Below are 18,771 nucleotides of genomic sequence, written 5' to 3' on the forward strand. Positions count from 1 at the left end.
CATTTTAAAATCAAGATTGGATGTCCTTCTAAAAGCTCTGCTCTAGGAATTATTTTCGGGGCAGATTTCTGTCCTATGTTAGACAGGAGGTCAAACTAGATGGTCCCTTCTGGCCTTGGAATCTATGAGCTCCCTTCTAGTCCTAATGTTCCTATTACTCTAACTATAAATGAGTATTGTTATGAGCTGGGTGAAACCTTATTACGGGCTGAGTTAAAACCCCACTGAGATTGATAGGTGTGAACTCACCCTTCAGCTAACATAACTGTAAGTAAAAGCTCCAGCTAAGACAAAAGACATGTGTGAACCGGCCCAGGAGCTTTTGACTGAATATTGTTTTGGGTAGCTGTGTTTGTTTGTGGGAAGAGAGATAGAATCATAGAATCATAGAATATCAGGGTTGGAAGGGACCCCAGAAGGTCATCTAGTCCAACCCCCTGCTCAAAGCAGGACCAAGTCCCAGTTAAATCATCCCAGCTAGGGCTTTGTCAAGCCTGACCTTAAAAACCTCTAAGGAAGGAGATTCTACCACCTCCCTAGGTAACGCATTCCAGTGTTTCACCACCCTCTTAGTGAAAAAGTTTTTCCTAATATCCAATCTAAACCTCCCCCATTGCAACTTGAGACCATTACTCCTCGTTCTGTCATCTGCTACCATTGAGAACAGTCTAGAGCCATCCTCTTTGAAACCCCCTTTCAGGTAGTTGAAAGCAGCTATCAAATCCCCCCTCATTCTTCTCTTCTGCAGACTAAACAATCCCAGCTCCCTCAGCCTCTCCTCATAAGTCATGTGCTCTAGACCCCTAATCATTTTCGTTGCCCTTCGTTGTACTCTTTCCAATTTATCCACATCCTTCCTGTAGTGTGGGGCCCAAAACTGGACACAGTACTCCAGATGAGGCCTCACCAGTGTCGAATAGAGGGGAACGATCACGTCCCTCGATCTGCTCGCTATGCCCCTACTTATACAACCCAAAATGCCATTGGCCTTCTTGGCAACAAGGGCACACTGCTGACTCATATCCAGCTTCTCGTCCACTGTCACCCCTAGGTCCTTTTCCGCAGAACTGCTGCCGAGCCATTGGGTCCCTAGTCTGTAGCGGTGCATTGGATTCTTCCATCCTAAGTGCAGGACCCTGCATTTATCCTTATTGAACCTCATTAGATTTCTTTTGGCCCAATCCTCCAATTTGTCTAGGTCCTTCTGTATCCTATCCCTCCCCTCCAGCGTATCTACCACTCCTCCCAGTTTAGTATCATCCGCAAATTTGCTGAGAGTGCAATCCACACCATCCTCCAGATCATTTATGAAGATATTGAACAAAACGGGCCCCAGGACCGTCCCCTGGGGCACTCCACTTGACACCGGCTGCCAACTAGACATGGAGCCATTGATCACTACCCGTTGAGCCCGACAATCTAGCCAGCTTTCTACCCACCTTATAGTGCATTCATCCAGCCCATACTTCCTTAACTTGCTGACAAGAATGCTGTGGGAGACCGTGTCAAAAGCTTTGCTAAAGTCAAGAAACAATACATCCACTGCTTTCCCTTCATCCACAGAACCAGTAATCTCATCATAAAAGGCGATTAGATTAGTCAGGCATGACCTTCCCTTGGTGAATCCATGCTGACTGTTCCTGATCACTTTCCTCTCCTCTAAGTGCTTCAGGATTGATTCTTTGAGGACCTGCTCCATGATTTTTCCAGGGACTGAGGTGAGGCTGACCGGCCTGTAGTTCCCAGGATCCTCCTTCTTCCCTTTTTTAAAGATGGGCACTACATTAGCCTTTTTCCAGTCATCCGGGACTTCCCCCGTTCGCCACGAGTTTTCAAAGATAATGGCCAAGGGCTCTGCAATCACAGCCGCCAATTCCTTCAGCACTCTCGGATGCAATTCGTCCGGCCCCATGGACTTGTGCACGTCCAGCTTTTCTAAATAGTCCCTAACCACCTCTATCTCTACAGAGGGCTGGCCATCTCTTCCCCATTTTGTGTTGCCCAGCACAGCAGTCTGGGAGCTGACCTTGTTAGTGAAAACAGAGGCAAAAAAAGCATTGAGTACATTAGCTTTTTCCACATCCTCTGTCACTAGCTTGCCTCCCTCATTCAGTAAGGGGCCCACACTTTCCTTGGCTTTCTTCTTGTTGCCAACATACCTGAAGAAACCCTTCTTGTTACTCTTGACATCTCTTGCTAGCTGCAGCTCCAGGTGCGATTTGGCCCTCACACAGATCACACAGAGCTGGTCTACACCAGAAAATTAGGTCAGTTTAATTATGTCAGCCAGGTGTATGAAAAAGCCACACCTTGAGCGGTGTAATTAAACTGACCAAAGGCCCCATGCAGACATTGCTACGTCAACAAAAGAATTCTTCCGTTGACCTAGCTACCGCCTCTTGGGGAGGTGGATTACCTAAACAGGTGGGAGAATACCTCCTGTCCACATAGAGCACATCTATACTTAAGTGCTACAGTGGCACAGCATTGTAAGTGTAGACAAGCTCATAGAAACAGACAAGAATAGACTGAGTGGCAGAGACTGCCAGAAGGAGGGAGCAGCTGCAAGCCAGTGGGTGACTCTGGCAGAAATCTGGGAAGCAGTTAGGGATGCAGGCTCTAAGATTGCTCTTGGTGCTGTGAGCAACAAAAGCTGTTTCCTGCTAGTTGATTCCCCCTGTGTTCAGAGAGACGTGACTTCGTATATTCTTTGTAAATGAACAAAACTGCAGTAAAGAAAATACCAGACTCCATCTATTTCTACTTCCAACTGGAACATCCACAAGGCCCCAAACTTTGACTAGTCTGTTGGGCTGAAAAGGGGTTACAATGTATTCACATCTGTGCGGGTGTGTGTTGTTCTAATGCATGGGCTGTTTGTGTGTGCACATTAGTTCAAATCATCCCAGAGCACCTTGGACAGTAGTTCCAGGAGCACAGGGAACTGGTCTGCTCCATTTTCTTGTTGCACCAGATGAGTCAGGCGCTGGACTGTCATCCTCTGTTCAAATTTCCACATGCAGGGCATGTTGATCAGCCCGCAGCTCGGCAGGTGGCTGAAAGGCGGGGACTGGCCATAGGCTACTTTCAGGAGAACATTTGAACTGTGAGCTCCCTTCTCTACAATCTGCTGCTTCGCAGAAGCAAGTTTCTGCTCCAGCACCTGTGGAAGTGAGATGTCAGTTAGCAATCGAGTCTTGTTATAAAGGGGCCAGCTCTTCTAACTGGGCTGAGAGGCAGCCTGGGCTGGCTCAGGGTTAAGGCACAAGACTAGAGATCTGGATTCAATTCTTGGTTCTGCCACCAACTCCCTGTGTGATCTCAGAGAAGCTAATTCATGACTCTGTGTCTCCATTTCTCATTTGTAAAAAGGGAAAATAATCCTGCCCTTGTCCATTTAGACTGTGAGCTCTTTGGGGCAGGGACTGTCTTTCACTGTGTCTGTGCAGCACCCAGCTAGGGATGATGGAAGCTCCCTAAGAGTGGAAGGGCCACTGGCCCCCAAAACATAGCCCCATCTTAACCCCTTCTCCCCAAGGACTTGGACCCCTGCTCTTCTCCGCCCCCTCCCCACTGTTGCTTGCTCTTATTGCTGGTAAAAAGTGGGAGGGCGATGGCTCCCTAGCCCCACATGCCCAGCACAAAGGGACTCTTTGTGTGTGTCTGTGAATTGCCTGGCAAAATGGGGCACTGATCTTTGTTTAAGCCAACAGGCCCTACTGTGATGATAATAATAATAATAATAATAATAATAATTAATAATAATGAAATGCCAACAGAACTCTTGGAAATGCAGAGTGGCAGGCAGTTTAATACCAGGTTTGTAGACACTCAAACATACAGGGTTTTCCTGTCTAGTATGCTGAACACAATGAACAAGTTTTGCATTGGAAAAGCGAGCTAGGCTTAATATAAGTCTATGTTGTTCTATCAGGTTCTTATAACGAGCCCATCACTGTGGCATCTGAGCACCAAGGGGTTCTTTGAAGGCAAAAAAATGGCATTTTAGAAATGTTTTGTGTGACTTCTGGTTTCATATTGTGGCATGGAAGTCTCAGATGGGCTTTTCCTGGCTCTCTCTCTTACCCTGAGTAAACAGCTGGTTATACGTGTGATATTTACCATGTATAGAAAACAGGTCCTCACATACCTGGAAGAACGACTGAGTTACGGCTTTTAAGCAGCTCTCCCATTGTACTCTGTCTGCTTTTTCATGCATAAATGTAATAGTCATGTTTGTGTCTGTAACAAATATACAATTACATGTAAGCTTTCATCATTTAACATAAAATAACGAGCAGATCTAAAGTAGCGGAGTTGCAGTAAATATTGTCGTTCATAATAGTGAAATGAATTACAATGTTACCAGGCAACTGGATTCTTGAGTCATAAGATATAGGAGCACATTAAAATTAAAAATCAGTTTATTGATAGATTCATAGACTGTAAGGCCAGAAGAGAGCGTTATGATCATCTAGTCCGACCTCCTGCATAATACTGGCCATAGAACCTCACCCAGTGATTTCTACACCATGCCCATCACCTCTGTCTGATCTAGAGCAGATCTTTTAGAAAGAGCTATCAAGTCTTAATGTCAAGACTCCAAGTGCTGGGGAATCCACCTCATCCCTACATGAGCTGTTCTGATGGGTCATTCCCCTCTCTGTTAAACATTTTGAACCTAATTTTAGTCTGAATTTGTCATAAATAGAGCAGCAAAAACAAAACAAAAAATAACAGCCCCTAAAACGAGGCGTTTCTTTACCGGCTGTGCTGTCGAGGATGTATCTAAGGAATAGGTGGACTGTCATCGTTGCATCGTCTATGTTTCCACTAAGTGACTCTGCTAGGAACTGGATGTCTTTTTCAAGGTGGTCACAAAAGAACTTTTCTGCGTCCTGGGGCTTCACTTTCATTAGCTCCAAAATGGACTAGAAGGCAAAGTATTTCCATAGCTTAGCTCTGAGGAAGCATTTCCCCTCTTAATTGTACAGACACCTCCACAAAGGCAATGTTTAACTCAGACAAAATTACCATTACAATTTATAGTCTGTTAGTAGTGTATAACACTGATCAGTTACTACAGACAGCCAGACAGATGTTTTGCCGGGGGCATTTGTTTTCCCACCTGTGTATCGGTAAAAGTCCCCAGTAGCATTGAAGAATGGAGCAGTGCTCTCGCGATGGAGACTGAGGCTGCAGGCAGATCCCTCTCGGTCTCATTGTTCCGTGAGGATGGACTCCCCAGCACGTAGCCTCTCTCTGTTTTATCCTTCGTGCTGTATTAAGAAACCACAATTTATCTGACAGTCAGAGGTCAGACTTTTCTCCCAAACTTTGTATTTTTTTGGTGTTTCACCCAAATCAGGTCACAACTATAGTGACCTTGGTGTCACACTGGGGTGGGGGAAAGGATTGGAATTTTGAACTTTCAATGAAATTTCCCCTAAAATTGGCACCCCTAGTGCACCCCAGTAGACAATTCCCAGAAAGCTGTGTGGGTTTAAGTTGACACATTCATTACATGCAATGATTTTAAACTTACATATCTACTTCCTCAAATCCCTCCACCGGTTTGTGATCAGTCCCACCAACCTCGGAGCCACACACACATTTCATAATCTCCATGGGCAGTCCACACTGTTGTCACAGGGATAAGGTCAGCTTTAGTCATTTTTTAAAGAATCAGCAATGCAATAATTGTACAATGGTTTGCTCAGCTGCTAGCCAGACAGCATCACTCTGCAACTGAGCAAGAAACAGACTTTGCACAAATCACTGGAGGCAGAAATGTTCAAAACAGTGAACAGGAAAGACAGTGAGGGTGCAATATACTGGCCTTGTGTGTAGGATCATGTTTCTCAGCATAGCCTAGTGGAGTTAGGGCTTGTCTACACAGCCCCTGAGTGCACGGGAGGTTGGGGTGTGAATATACATGCACCAATTGTCTGTGTGGAGCCAACTCCCGGACGTTAAAAGCGCTACTGAATCAAGCAGTATGTCCAAGTGCAATATGGAACTTTTAGTGCACAAGAAGCAGCTGTGTCCACACGGTGACAGTGTGCAGGGCAGTGTGCTGTAGTTCACACCCTGGCTTGTCGCATACACAAATGGCCATGTAGACAAGCCCCAAGGCTCCCCAAACACACTGAAATTTCGGGGGGAGGGGACAGCTCCCTTTGAGTGTATACAGCTGTGGTCTCACCAAATGTATGCAGAATGAGCATGACTGCTAGTGGCAAAACCAGATCGGTCACTGTTGAAAACCACGTTGCTAGAACAGAGGAGGAGGGTTAGGTGCAGGATACTCAAACCTGCATTTGGGAAGGCCCAGATCCACCAAGGTACTTTGTGACTAAGTCCCAATTTCAGGCATCACTGCGAGCCCCAAAACTCCTGCTCAGCTACCAGCTAACCCTGTAGACATCTGCACTCACTCCATGCTTCTGTTTTCAGGGTACAAGTTCCCTCAGTGCTAACGCTTCTGCCTCTGGGCATGTGCACTGCTGCCACACTCTTGGTGTCCAAATACTGATCTCTTGCCTCAGCCCCAGAGCAAGCCATCAACTGGGGGAAGACAGGAAAAGAAGCCCACTGAAAACCTAGCCAGAGGAGGAGGATCCTTCACACCTTTCAGCCCAGTGCTTAGAGCACTCACCCCAGGAAATCCAGGTTTAAATACTCCCTTGGCCCAAAGGATTTAAACTTGGGGCTCCCACCTCCCAGAAGGGAGCCCTAGACACTGAGCTATGGGAAATTCTGATGGGGCTCCCTCAATCTCTCCTGGTGATGCTGTTCCACTGATGCTAAACAATGAGTCATTGGAACAAGGGGACTGGTCCTCCACCTCCCTAACTACTGGACTGCAGACTCCTTCTCACCACCACTACCTCCTCCTCCTCTTCCTCTGGTTGTTTTGTGTGGAGTGACACAGGCTTCATACAGATGCAGCTTTGGATATGATGAAACTCTAGTATCACAGGAGAGTAGCTTGGATGTACAGCAGTGAAAATCTCAATCTTTGTGCAGAGTCACACAGAAATGACTTAGGTGCCTAAGCCCCTTTGGATCACTGAGCAGAACTAGGCGCTTCCCTGCAGCCTGGACCAAGGAGGGGGGAAGGGCTTAGCACATACCACACTGATCGGCATTTCCCATTGGCTGGCTTACGCAGCTCCTCGCCTGGCATGCTGGCTTGGTGTGTCACATTGTCCGGTGCCTGTCTTTGCCCAGGCATTGTACAGAGAGCTGGGTGCCTAACTCGTGCTCTGTGGATCCCACTGCTGCTCCAGTGCTTTTCTAAGCGACTAAAAGTTAGGTGTTGCCACATGCAGCGTCACAACGTCCAACGCCCTTTGTGGAGCTGGGCCTAAGACACTTGCAGTGCAAAAGCAACTACCTCTACAAATACCACATGGTTTGTTCCTACAGGCCATGCCATGGAACTCTTTATATTCAGTAACTGTCTCCACAGACCCATCTACACATGTAACCCACACTTACCAGTGTGGTGCCCTGCCCAGCTCTAGCGATAGCTGGGCCGGACATAGAGGTTGATGAGCCTGCTGCAGCCTGGGCTAAGAGAGGTGGGGTCTTTCGGCTCAGGCAGGAAAGACTTGTGCTCTTAGCTCTGGAGGAGGCAGGTTCAGCCCCCCGCAGGGGCTCTACCACCCTTACCGGGGTGCCCCAGGAAGGGGCTACATGTGGATACAGCTCCGGATATGAAACTCTCGTATCACAGGAGACTAGCTTGGGGATGCCCAGCGGTGAAAAGCTCAAGCCCAGACACTACGTCAGCCCTAACATGAAGGTTTAGGTGCAATTTAAGTGCATATTTTTAAGTAGGGAGATCAGGTTAGGAGTCAGCTTGGGCCTCTGGATCCTTGTGTCAATGGTAAGTAGCCCTGTCCCAAGAAATCCTACGACACAGAGACACAGAGACGTAGCACAAGGCTGAAGATACACCCCCAACAAACAACAGCTATGGAGAGATACTTACAGCTTGAATGGGCCAGTGCTGCCCACATCGGCATCCTGTGTGTGAGAGGGAATCAGACCAATCAGCTACTGGTACAATCACAAAAACAACAGTAATGATAATGCACCAGAACCTCAGCTGGGGTGGATCAGCATAACCCCATTGACTACAATGGAGCGACAACCCATTCTCCTCAGCTGGGGATCTGGCTCACTGACTCCAATGGAGCGTTGGCCGACTGACACCAGCCAGGGACCTGGTCCCAAATTTCCTGCGTCTGTAAAAAATGACCTTGTGAAACAACATCCTAAACCAGATTTCTGGTCAGTCTGAAATGCAGTCGTTGCTTTAAGCAGCCTTTACCCATCCCTTGTACCACGGCTGCCACACCCTTCTTTTACCTTGCTCTAATTTAAGACCAGCTTCCTATAGCCTCAGGGTACTTTTCTGCCAAGCAGGGATCAGCTGGTCTCAGCTGTGTCCCAGTCATGCCCCATTTTTCCAGCCACACCTCTACCCGGGGGCTTGGAAAGGAGGTGGCACAGGAACTTCTCTGTATGTATACACCATTAGGGTTAAGCTGAATGGCTGCCTCCTGACAAGCACACCTGGTATTACAATAGTGGTGCACTTAAAAGCAGTAAGAAAAAATATTGATATAAAGTTTTTCTGAGACTTACTCCACATCTTTGTAAAGTGAACATTTTTCCAATTCATCACATCAAAGAGAAGGTCGCCCGGCATGGTTGGAAGGTAGGTCCCCTGGTAAACAAACCACAGTTGGACACCTTTACTACACCACTGGGGCAGAGCGGAAGGAAGAGTATGTCGATAGAGCACTGGATGGAGACTTGGGAGATATAGGTTTTGTTCCTGGTACCTTCCAGACACACAGTGACTAAGCTCAGAACCTCATTGCACCAAGCGCTGCACAGACATACAGTTACTGAAATCAAGGCCCCATCGTGCCGGGTGCCACACAGACACACAGTGACTGAGATCAGGGCCCCATCATGCCCCCCATCAGAGTCCTGCACTTAGGAAGGAAGAATCCCATGCACCGCTACAGGCTAGGGACTGACTGCCTAAGCAGCAGTTCTGCAGAAAAGGACCTGGGGATTACAGTGGATGAGAAGCTGGATATGAGTCAGCAGTGTGCCCTTGTTGCCAAGAAGGCTAATGGCATATTGGGCTATATTAGTAGGAGCATTGAGGGAAGTGATTATTTCCCTCTATTTGGCACTGGTGAGGCCACACCTGGAGTATTGCATCCAGTTTTGGTCCCTCCACTACAGAAGGGATGTGGACAAATTGGAGAGAGTCCAGCGGAGGGCAATGAAAATGATTAGGGGGTTGGGGCACATGAATTATGAGAAGCTGAAGGAACTGGAGTGAAGGGGGGATTTGCTAGCAGCCTTCAACTACCTGAAGGGGGGTTCCAGAAAGGACGGAGCTCGGCTGTTCTCAGTGGTGGCAGATGACAGAACAAGGAGCAATGGTCTCAAGTTGCAGCAGGGGAGGTCTAGGTTGGATGTTAGGAAGCACTATTTCACTAGGAGGGTGGTGAAGCACTGGAATGGGTTACCTAGGGAGGTGGTGGAATCTCCATCCTTAGAGGTTTTTAAGGCCCAGCTTGACAAAGCCCTGGTTGGGATGATTTAGTTGGTGTTGGTCCTGCTTTGAGCAGGGAGTTGGACTAGATGGCCTCCTGAGGTCTCTTCTAACCCTAATCTTCTATGATTCTATGCCAGGCACGGCTCGAACCCACAGCAACTGAGATCAGGGTTCTGTCGGGATGGGCACTGCACAGACACACAGTGACCGAGATCGGGGTCCTGTTGTGCCCAGCATCATACAGACACATAATGAGACAATCCCTGCCTAAACGAGTTTCAATATAAATAGACAAGAGGTGGGAGGAGAAACTAAGAAGGAGAAAGGTTCAGTGACTTGCCCAAGTCACCCAGGGAGAGATGGGAACAGAACTCAGGAAACCAGAGTATTAAGTCCAGTGCCTGATCCCCCAATGACACCGCCCCTCTGAAAGAGTAATAAAATACTGGTACGGAATCATAAAGCAAAATGGGTCTGTAAAAGTGCTTGGCCTCCAAAGCAGGCTGCCGGCGAGGCCAGATCAATTCTCACAAAGGGTGTTTGTGCTACACTAACCCAGCTTCATGCCTAATTCTCCCCCTTCGTCCCAGGTACAGGTTTTAATTTCCTTGTGCTATGTGGCTTTCTCTGCCTGAACAAAGACCATATTCTTCCTCTGGGAATTTGGTGCCATAACTTGGAAAACTAGCCACATGAGCACAAAGGGAAAGAGTCATCGATGTCAAGGCCAGAAGGAACCTTTCTGACCATCCAACCCAGCCTCCTGCATAGCACAGTCCAGAGAATCTCACCCAGCAATTCCTGTATCCGGCCCAATGACTTGTGGAAACTTTGATTTCCCTTTTGATTTCAACAGGAAAATCTATCTTTATCAGCTGACATTAAGATAATGAGTCACTGCAAACAGACAGACACACACATACGGACAGACAGCCAGGAAAATAATTCAGAGCTCCAAACAATGGTAATTGAGTGAGATTCTCTGGCCTGGATTATGCAGGGGTTATAATGGTTCTTTCTGTCCTTAAATTCTTTTGGTACTATTTCCCTGGAGCCCCCAGAACCTCAGGCAGGTGCTGTCATGCACATATCCCCAGCATTCATCATTGGAGAAAGGGGGAAATGCAAATAGTGACTTTGGAAGTTTTTGGACTAGAAAATCCAAAGTCTCTGAGTTAACAGAAAGAGACGAGAACCAGAAGCAAAGTGCAGGTGGGGTATGGCATGATGGCCATGATTTTGGATGATTTTAAATATATCTGTATTTATAGGGACAGATCTTAAATTCCCCCCACACCCAAAAGCTGCTGTAACTGACACTGCAGACAGAAAGGGGCATAAAGGGGATTAGGTCAGTGGCACTACAGAGCTGCTGGGTCTGAGGAGGAATACAATGGCTCTTTGCTTTAGACTCACCTTGACAACACTGGGCTGGAAGCAGATGGATTTGAATAGCTCGGTGAGTGGGTTCTGGGACAGGGTCAGTGTGAGAGCAGTATGCAGCACCACTTCCAGCAAGGCTGCATTTTCATGGCTGCTCACGTCACTCATGATCTTTTCCAATTTGTTTTCCATGGATTCTTCTGATGCCAGCGGTGCCTGTAGGAGCCTCTCCATTTGCTTTGTGATGGCCTAAATGACAATCAAATAAAACAGAGAGAGGTTTATGGGCTCCACTTTGCACATTTCACTCCAGAGAGTCACACCACTATCTGTTGTGTTTTATAATCAGGGTGAAATTCACCCCTGTGCAGAGAAGCCAGCGCAAGACCAAGGTGTGGTGTTCAATGATCGCTCAGTGCATTGAAGCTTGCAAAGAGATCTGCTTTGTTCTGTCTGTTTCCAACTGGCTGTAATAACAAGAGATTTACAGCATCCCACCTGACTGCCTGTCTGGGAAGCTCAGATCTTAAAGGCACATTCCCTATAATTACAGTAGGCACCAATTAAGTCCCATTAAGTCCGTTTGCCCACAAGAACAAACTATCCCACTGCATATGAAAGACAGAAAGTACGGCTAGAGACCACCCTGACTTAACCAGGAGATCTTCAATGAGCTAAAAATAAAAAAAATAAAAAAAATAAAAAGAGTCCGACAAAAAGTGGAAACTAGGTCAAATTACAAATGATGAATATAAACAAACATCACAAGTATGTAGGGACAAAATTAGAAAGGCCAAGGCAAAAATGAGATCAAACTAGCTAGAGACATAAAGGGTAACAAGAAAACATTCTACAAATACATTAGAAGCAAGAGGAAGACAAAGGACAGGGTAGGCTGGTTACTCAATGGGGGGAGGGAACAACAACAGAAAATGTGGAAATGGCAGAGGTGCTTAATGACTTCATTGATTTGGTTTTCACCAAGAAGGTTGGTGGTGATTGGGCATTTAACATAGTGAATGCCAGTGAAACTAAGATAGGATCAGAAGAGGCTAAAATAGGGAAAAAACAAGTTAAAAATTACTTGGACAAATTAGATGTCCCCAAGTCACCAAGGCCTAGTGAAATACATCCTAGAATACTCAAGGAGCTGACTGAGGAGATATCTGAGCCATTAGTGATTATCTTTGAAAAGTCATGAAATATGGGAGAGATTCCAGAAGACTGGAACAGGGCAATGATAGTGCCCATCTATAAAAAGGGAAATAAGGACAACCCAGGGAATTACAGACCAGTCAGCTTAACTTCTGTACCCGGAAAGATAATGGAGCAAATAATTAAGCAATTAGTTTGCAAACATCTAGAAGATAATAAGATGATAAGTAACAGTCAGCATGGATTTGTCAAAAACAAATTGTGTCAAACCAACCCGATAGCTTTCTTTGACAGGGTAACAAGACTTGTGGGGAAGCAACAGATATGGTATATCTTGACTTTAATAAGGCTTTTGATACTGTCTCGCATGACCTTCTCATAAACAAAACTAGGGAAATGCAACCTAGATGAAGCTACTATAAGGTGGATGCATAACTGGTTGGAAAACCATTCCCAGAGAGTAGTTATCAGTGGTTCACAGTCATGCTGTAAGGGCATAACGAGTGGGGTCCCGCAGAGATCAGTTTTGGGTCCGGTTCTGTTCAATACCTTCATCAACAATTTAGATAATGGCATAGAGAGTATGCTTATAAAGTTTGTGGATGATACCAGGCTGGGAGGGGTTGTAAATGCTTTGGAGGATAGGATTAAAATTCAAAATGAGCTGGACAAACTGGAGAAATGGTCTGAGGTAAATAGGATGAAATTCAATAAGGACAAATGCAAAGTTCTCCACTGAGGAAGGAACCATCAGTTGCACTCATACAGAATGGGAAATGACTGCCTCGGAAGGAGTACTGCGGAAAGGGATCTAGGGCTCATAGTGGACCACAAGCTAAATATGAGCCATTCAACAGTGTAACACTGTTGCAAAAAAAGCAGACATCCTTCTGGGCTGTATTAGCAGGAGTGTTGAAAGCAAGACACGAGAAGTAATTCTTCTGCTCTATCCGCGCTGATTAGGCCTCAACTGAAGTATTAAGTCCAGTTCTGGGCATCACATTTCAGGAAGGATGTGGACAAATTAGAGAGAGTCCAGAGAAGAGCGAAAAAATGATTAAAGGTCTAGAAAACATGACCTATAAGAGAAGATTGAAAAAATTGGGTTTGTTTAGTCTGGAGAAGAGAAGACTGAGATGGGACATGATAAAAGTTTTCAAGTACATAAAAGGTTGTTACAAGGAGAAGGGAAAAAATTGCTTTTCTTAACCTCTGAAGATAGATCAAGAAGCAAAAGGCTTAAATTGCAGCAAGGGAGATTTAGGTTGGACATTAGGGAAAACTTTCTAACTGTCAGGGTGGTTAGACACTGGAATAAATTGCCTAGGGAGGTTGTGGAATCTCCATTATTGGAGATTTTTAAGAGCAGGTTTGACAGAAACCTGTCAGGGATGGTCTAGATGATGCTTGGTCCTGCCATGAGTGGAGGGGGCTGGACTTGATGGCCTCTCGAGATCTCTTCTAGTTCTCTGATTCAGGTCCTATGTGGCAGATCCTTAGCTGGTGTAAATTGTGCTGGCTCTCTGCACAGGGGTGAATTTCACTTGTACAGAATCACAAACCAAACCATGTTCCATTAAAACAGAAAACAGACACTCACTGTTATTTGCTTGGCTTCTTCAGATTCTGATTTCTTAATATGGCCTCTTGCTCTGTCTAGTGTCACAAGCATCAGTGGTGTATTAGAGCTAATTTTTATGTCCTAAGGAAATAAAAATATTTTATACTTTTGTTATAAAGAAGCTGTTTATGTATTATTTAAGGCACATCATTTTACAGCAAGAGGCTGCTAAAGAATCCTATCAGACCAGTTACATTTGAAGGTTAATCAAAATGTTTTTCTTGTATTTTATTATTAATTATTATTCTTATTTTATTTATTGTTTTATTATTTGTATTATGGCAGTGTCTAGAAGCCATGATCTTGATTGGGGATCATAGTGCCAGGCACTGCACAGACACACCGTGACTGACATCAGTCCCCCTGAGCGATGTAGTTATATCAACCAATCCCACCATATAGACAGTGTTATGTCAGTGAGCAGGAGAACCTCTCCTGCAGATGTAGCTACCGCCTGTCGGGGAGGAGGATTAACTACATCGATGGGAGAGGTCTCTCCTGTCAGCGTAGAGCATCTTCATTAAAAGCGCTACAGCAGGGCAGCTGCACCAATGCAGTGTTTTAAGCGTAGACCTGCCCACAGTAACTAAGATCAGAGCCCCATTGTACCATAAAGAGCTCTCAATCTAAATACCAACTTCATTTTGAAAATAACACACAAAAGCACAAAGGTCATGTTTTACCAATTTTATCAAGAACAAAACTGCTTTCAGCATAGCCATTGGATGGTTTGGGGCAGTTGCCTTGGGCCCCACACTTTGGGGGAGAGGTTTGGTGGAAGGGGCAGAAAGAGGCAGGGTGGTGGCAAGGGCTGGAGGGAAGGGGCAGAATGGGGGTGGAGCAGGAAGGGGTGGAGCGGGAGCAGAGTGGGTGAGGGAAGAGGCGGGGTGGAGCGGGGGCAGGAAGAGTCGCGAGGGAGTGGTGGTCCTAGGCCCTGCACCCCCTTAGGGATGCCCTTGGCTTTCAGGTGAATACAGATCTCTTGAATTAACCATCCCGTAGAAAGGAGACACAGAAACTGTATGAATAGTTTGTAAGCATAAAATTCTGTTGCCTTTGGAAGCCACTTACCTGTGAAGTCTCAATCCCTCTGGGTAAAATCCACTGCTCTCGCTGAAGAATCTTCTGCATTATGTTCATCCCATAGAAATTACAAAGATTTCTAATAAGGAATATTTGAGGCCAAGGTGTTTGGGCCTTTTCAACCAGATTTTTCATTGAATTCACAAGTTGGGACTGTTTCTCTGCATTTTCAGCACTGGTCCATGTATTCTGGTCTGCAGCTGCCAAGCAGAGTTCAGTATTAGCCCCAAACCAATGCAATATTGCTGCCTAGCTTCACAGTTGTTCAAAGCTCATATGCAACGAAATCCCTGCAGTAATGTTACCATAGTATTTAAGATAAAAGAGGAAAAAAGGAGAAAGTCAAGAAAGACCCTGTTTGAATAGATATACTTCATCTGAACCAGAAGGAACAGTCCTTCCATTAACCCTTCTGTAGTGAAGATTTACAGGTATAAAATGCAATACCATCTCCCAGTGAAAACTGCTTCATGGATAAAATTCACCCTGTAGGACTAAATGTGGCCACCATTAATTTTGTGGCAACAGTGAGTTTGGTCTCGCAGAGCCTACAGTATTCAGAGAGGTCAGACATTTTTAGGTCTCAGATTTTCAGGTCAAAAGGGCTCATTGTATCAACCCAGTTCAGCCTCCTACATAATCTTGTAAATCAAGATTGGATGTTTTTATAAAAAGTGCTGCTCTAGGAATTATTTGGGGGAAGTACTGTGGCTTATGCTGTACTAGTTGATCACAAGAATCCCTTCTGATTTGGGAATCTATGAATAACCGAGGCCAGAGAATCTCCCCTGGTGATTCCTGCGTCTGGCCCAATGATTCCTGACTAAGCTAGAGCGGAGCTTTATTCTTGACTTAAATACTTTAAAAACTCATTTAAAGAAGATTTTACCCTGTCTCTTTTAATTTGGTGACCTCATACCAAGTGAAATTGAGGGGAAAGATCATTTCACTAAAGTCAGCTGGGTAAATGTGCTGGCCATATAGAAGTGGGACATTTGTTTCTGTAGGTACCACACACTTTTGTACATCTTGTCATTTAAAGTTGTATTTTCCAGTAATGATCAGAGCTGGCCGGAAAATGGAATTTCTGTTCTGTGGGAAATTCTGACATTTCTAAATTTGTGTTGGTCCCAAATGATGAGGAAAAGTCAAAATCTCAAAATACTTCCTGTATGAAATATTCCGATTCAGAAAGAACTGTAAGCATAGTCTGACTGAGCTCTCCCTTGACATCTAGTGATGAGCTGGGGGAGAAGACATCAGGAGCTGATCTAGTTTGCATAGACATGCCCACTCTGCCTAGGTGCGCAGCATGATGGAGCAGCTTTGCCCAAATGATCACTTTTGGCTGGTGTTGGATTGCATTTTGGTATTGGGTGCAGGAGTAATAAAGTTTTATTATCCTTGTTGTGTGAATAGAGGGCAGCAGATCTATGCTTGGCATACCCTGACTGAGAGGTTCAACCTCAGCTGAAGTCCACTTGCTAAGAAGGGGGTATGAGAGCTGAAGCCCAGTGGAGAGGTGAGAGGGTGGGACAGGTGTCTGTACATGGTGGTGTGAGCTCTGCCTAAGAGTTCTCGACACCATTTGTCCTTCCCCCTCTCCACTGTTTAATGACAGAGCTGATTAAGATTCAGTTGAGATTCTTTTGTTTTGGATCACTAGAGCTGAAACCACTGATAACCAGGTCCAAGCATTAGAGCTGCTATGGGACAGCATCTCTGGTAAAAGTGACTGCCCAGACTGCCCTAGCAATGAGGCTCCCCCCCGTAACAGCTGAAATCACTGAAAGCTGTGTTAAGTGGTGGGACTTCAAGACATTCCAGAGGTTGCACTAGAGGGCAGTGGTGGAGTGGGCGATGGCAGAGCAGCTGACACAGAAGTGAGCGGCTGCCAGAGCAAGCGACAGCAGAGCGAGCTGATGGAGTGAGTGGCAGCAGAACGACTGGCCAATAAAGTGGCTGACGGCTCAGTGAGCAGTGGTGGAGCAAGTGGCCAACAGTGGAGTGACAGCTGAGGCATTGCTGGGTGTCTTTCACCCCCTGGATGGGAGGTGAACTCACAGAGATGCACCTCTGGACTCTTTTCAGAGTAGCAGCCGTGTTAGTCTGTATTCGCAAAAAGAAAAGGAGTACCCGTGGCACCTTAGAGACTAACAAATTTATTAGAGCATAAGCTTTCGTGAGCTACAGCTCACTTCATCGGATGCATTTGGTGGAAAAAAAACTCTGAACTCTGGGTCTTCACTGACCAAGGAAAACAACTGTGAGTGGGGTGCGATGGAGGGACAGGGGAATGGTGTGCTAAAGAGACATTTGTTTGTCAGATTTTCATACCACAAGATGAGAGACTGAGGAAAAGGACACTCCCCCGTGTACTCTGGTGTGGGTGTTTTGTTCATGGCCATCTGTTTTTGAATCATGTTTGTCGTGTTTTCCAAAATTAATGCTGAGTTCCTTTCCCCTTTTATTAAAAGTTTTCTTTTCCATACACAGACTCAGTGCTTGCAAAAGGGGAAGTACTGCCTCTTAGAGGTGCCCCGGGGGTGGTGTGTAATTGTTCCAGGTCACTGGGTGGGGGCTCAAGCCGGTTTTGTGTTGTGCTGTCAAAAAGGAAACCCTAGATACTGAATCCAGCCCTTGTTGCTCCCAATTCCAACAGGCAGAAGGGTTTCACATAGAAACAACCTTATTGAAACAAAACGTTTGATAATGTCAAAACATTTCAGTTTGATCACGTCATATATAATATATGAAAGTCAAAATGAGAAAATTGAACTGAAATGATAAAGTTAAAATAAAAGGTAAAAATCAAAATGAAACTGAATGAAAAAGACAAAAATCAAATAAAATGCTTCATTTCAATTTCAAAATGTTTCAAAACTTTTCTGTTAAAAATTTCATCAAAATCAACGCATTCCCACAACACATTTCAGTTCGGATGGGACAGTGTTTTCTAATGGAAAACTGTTCAGCTGAAAATGTTTGGATCAGCTCTGGAAATTACTCTGGACAAACACAACCCTTAAAGAAAACAACATCCACGGAGCTAAATGGTTCTCTAACCAATCTTCCCTGATGTCCAGCATGACTGGAAAACAGTTAGAAACTCCACTTACCACTTGGCAGCTCTCTGCCAAGCACAGCTGCAACGTTACCAATGGCGAGTCGGAGCTGAGCAATGAATTGCAGGTTTTCAATACTGGTGACAGTGGCAGAGCTGGGAGCAGACAGATCTGCAGTGGAGAGCAAGTGCTCCGAATTTTGGCTGGCGTCTTCTTGAAAGGAGGAATACATAAAATCCTGTTCAAGAGAGAGAATTTTTAAAAATGTACAGTAGTGAACAGACAGTACCCCTGTGGTAAAGGGGATCCAGTTGGTTGGGCAGGTTGTTTTTAGTGACTCAACTTTTCCCTTCTTCCCGCACCACACAGCAGACATTAACCTTAAAGGCTACAAAAAATAAAATTGTTCTGGTCATTTTGAAACAATGCCACTGATTAAAAATAACTGCCTGGGGGTAAGAGCTCCTGTTTCTCCCCTGTCCACTTCTCGCCACCTTGGTTTCTATCCCCCCACATCTTCTGCCCCTCTCTGCAAGCCTACGGGTAAAATTTTCCAAAGGTCCAAAGTGATTTAGGAGCCAAAAGTCACTGAACATCTATGAGACTTAGACTCCTAAGTGACTTAGGTACTGCTGAAATTTTCCGCCAAGTTTCATAAAGTCAGTGAGATTTAGGCTTCTAAGTACCAAGTTATTTCTGAAAATGGGAGAACTGGCCATTAATTGTATGTTTCTCCTTTTCTGGGTGCCCAATGTGAGATACCTGGGTCTGACTTGTGGAAGTGCTGAGTATTCACAGCTGCAACTGAGGTCAATGGGAGCTGTGCTACGTACACATAAAATGCTATAAAAATGCTAAGTACTCTGCTTGTC

General features: G+C 45.4%; 1 protein-coding gene across 12 annotated transcripts in view; it reads right to left on the reverse strand.

Annotated features, from left to right (window-relative positions):
* LOC119856486 (E3 ubiquitin-protein ligase rnf213-alpha-like) overlaps positions 1-18,771 on the reverse strand; it is a 183,252-nt gene that overhangs the window by 20,363 nt on the left and 144,118 nt on the right. For 11 of the 12 annotated variants that reach the window (XR_006282264.1, XM_038404008.2, XM_043517196.1 and 8 more), the window contains 11 exons: positions 17,954-18,137; positions 14,823-15,034; positions 13,731-13,832; positions 11,009-11,224; positions 8,659-8,740; positions 8,000-8,034; positions 5,546-5,640; positions 5,129-5,279; positions 4,766-4,931; positions 4,151-4,242; positions 2,915-3,163 (listed from right to left, as the gene is read on the reverse strand). Coding sequence is in view for 11 of the 12 variants with exons in the window: in XM_038404008.2 (XP_038259936.1) it covers positions 2,915-3,163; positions 4,151-4,242; positions 4,766-4,931; positions 5,129-5,279; positions 5,546-5,640; positions 8,000-8,034; positions 8,659-8,740; positions 11,009-11,224; positions 13,731-13,832; positions 14,823-15,034; positions 17,954-18,137 (1,584 nt within the window). In the remaining variant the exon portion in view is untranslated. The remainder of the gene's footprint in view (positions 1-2,914; positions 3,164-4,150; positions 4,243-4,765; positions 4,932-5,128; positions 5,280-5,545; positions 5,641-7,999; positions 8,035-8,658; positions 8,741-11,008; positions 11,225-13,730; positions 13,833-14,822; positions 15,035-17,953; positions 18,138-18,771) is intronic. The other variant, XM_043517195.1, reaches the window with a different exon arrangement.

This window comes from Dermochelys coriacea, chromosome 6 (genome assembly GCF_009764565.3).
Source record: "Dermochelys coriacea isolate rDerCor1 chromosome 6, rDerCor1.pri.v4, whole genome shotgun sequence".
NCBI classification, from domain to species: Eukaryota; Metazoa; Chordata; order Testudines; family Dermochelyidae; genus Dermochelys; species Dermochelys coriacea.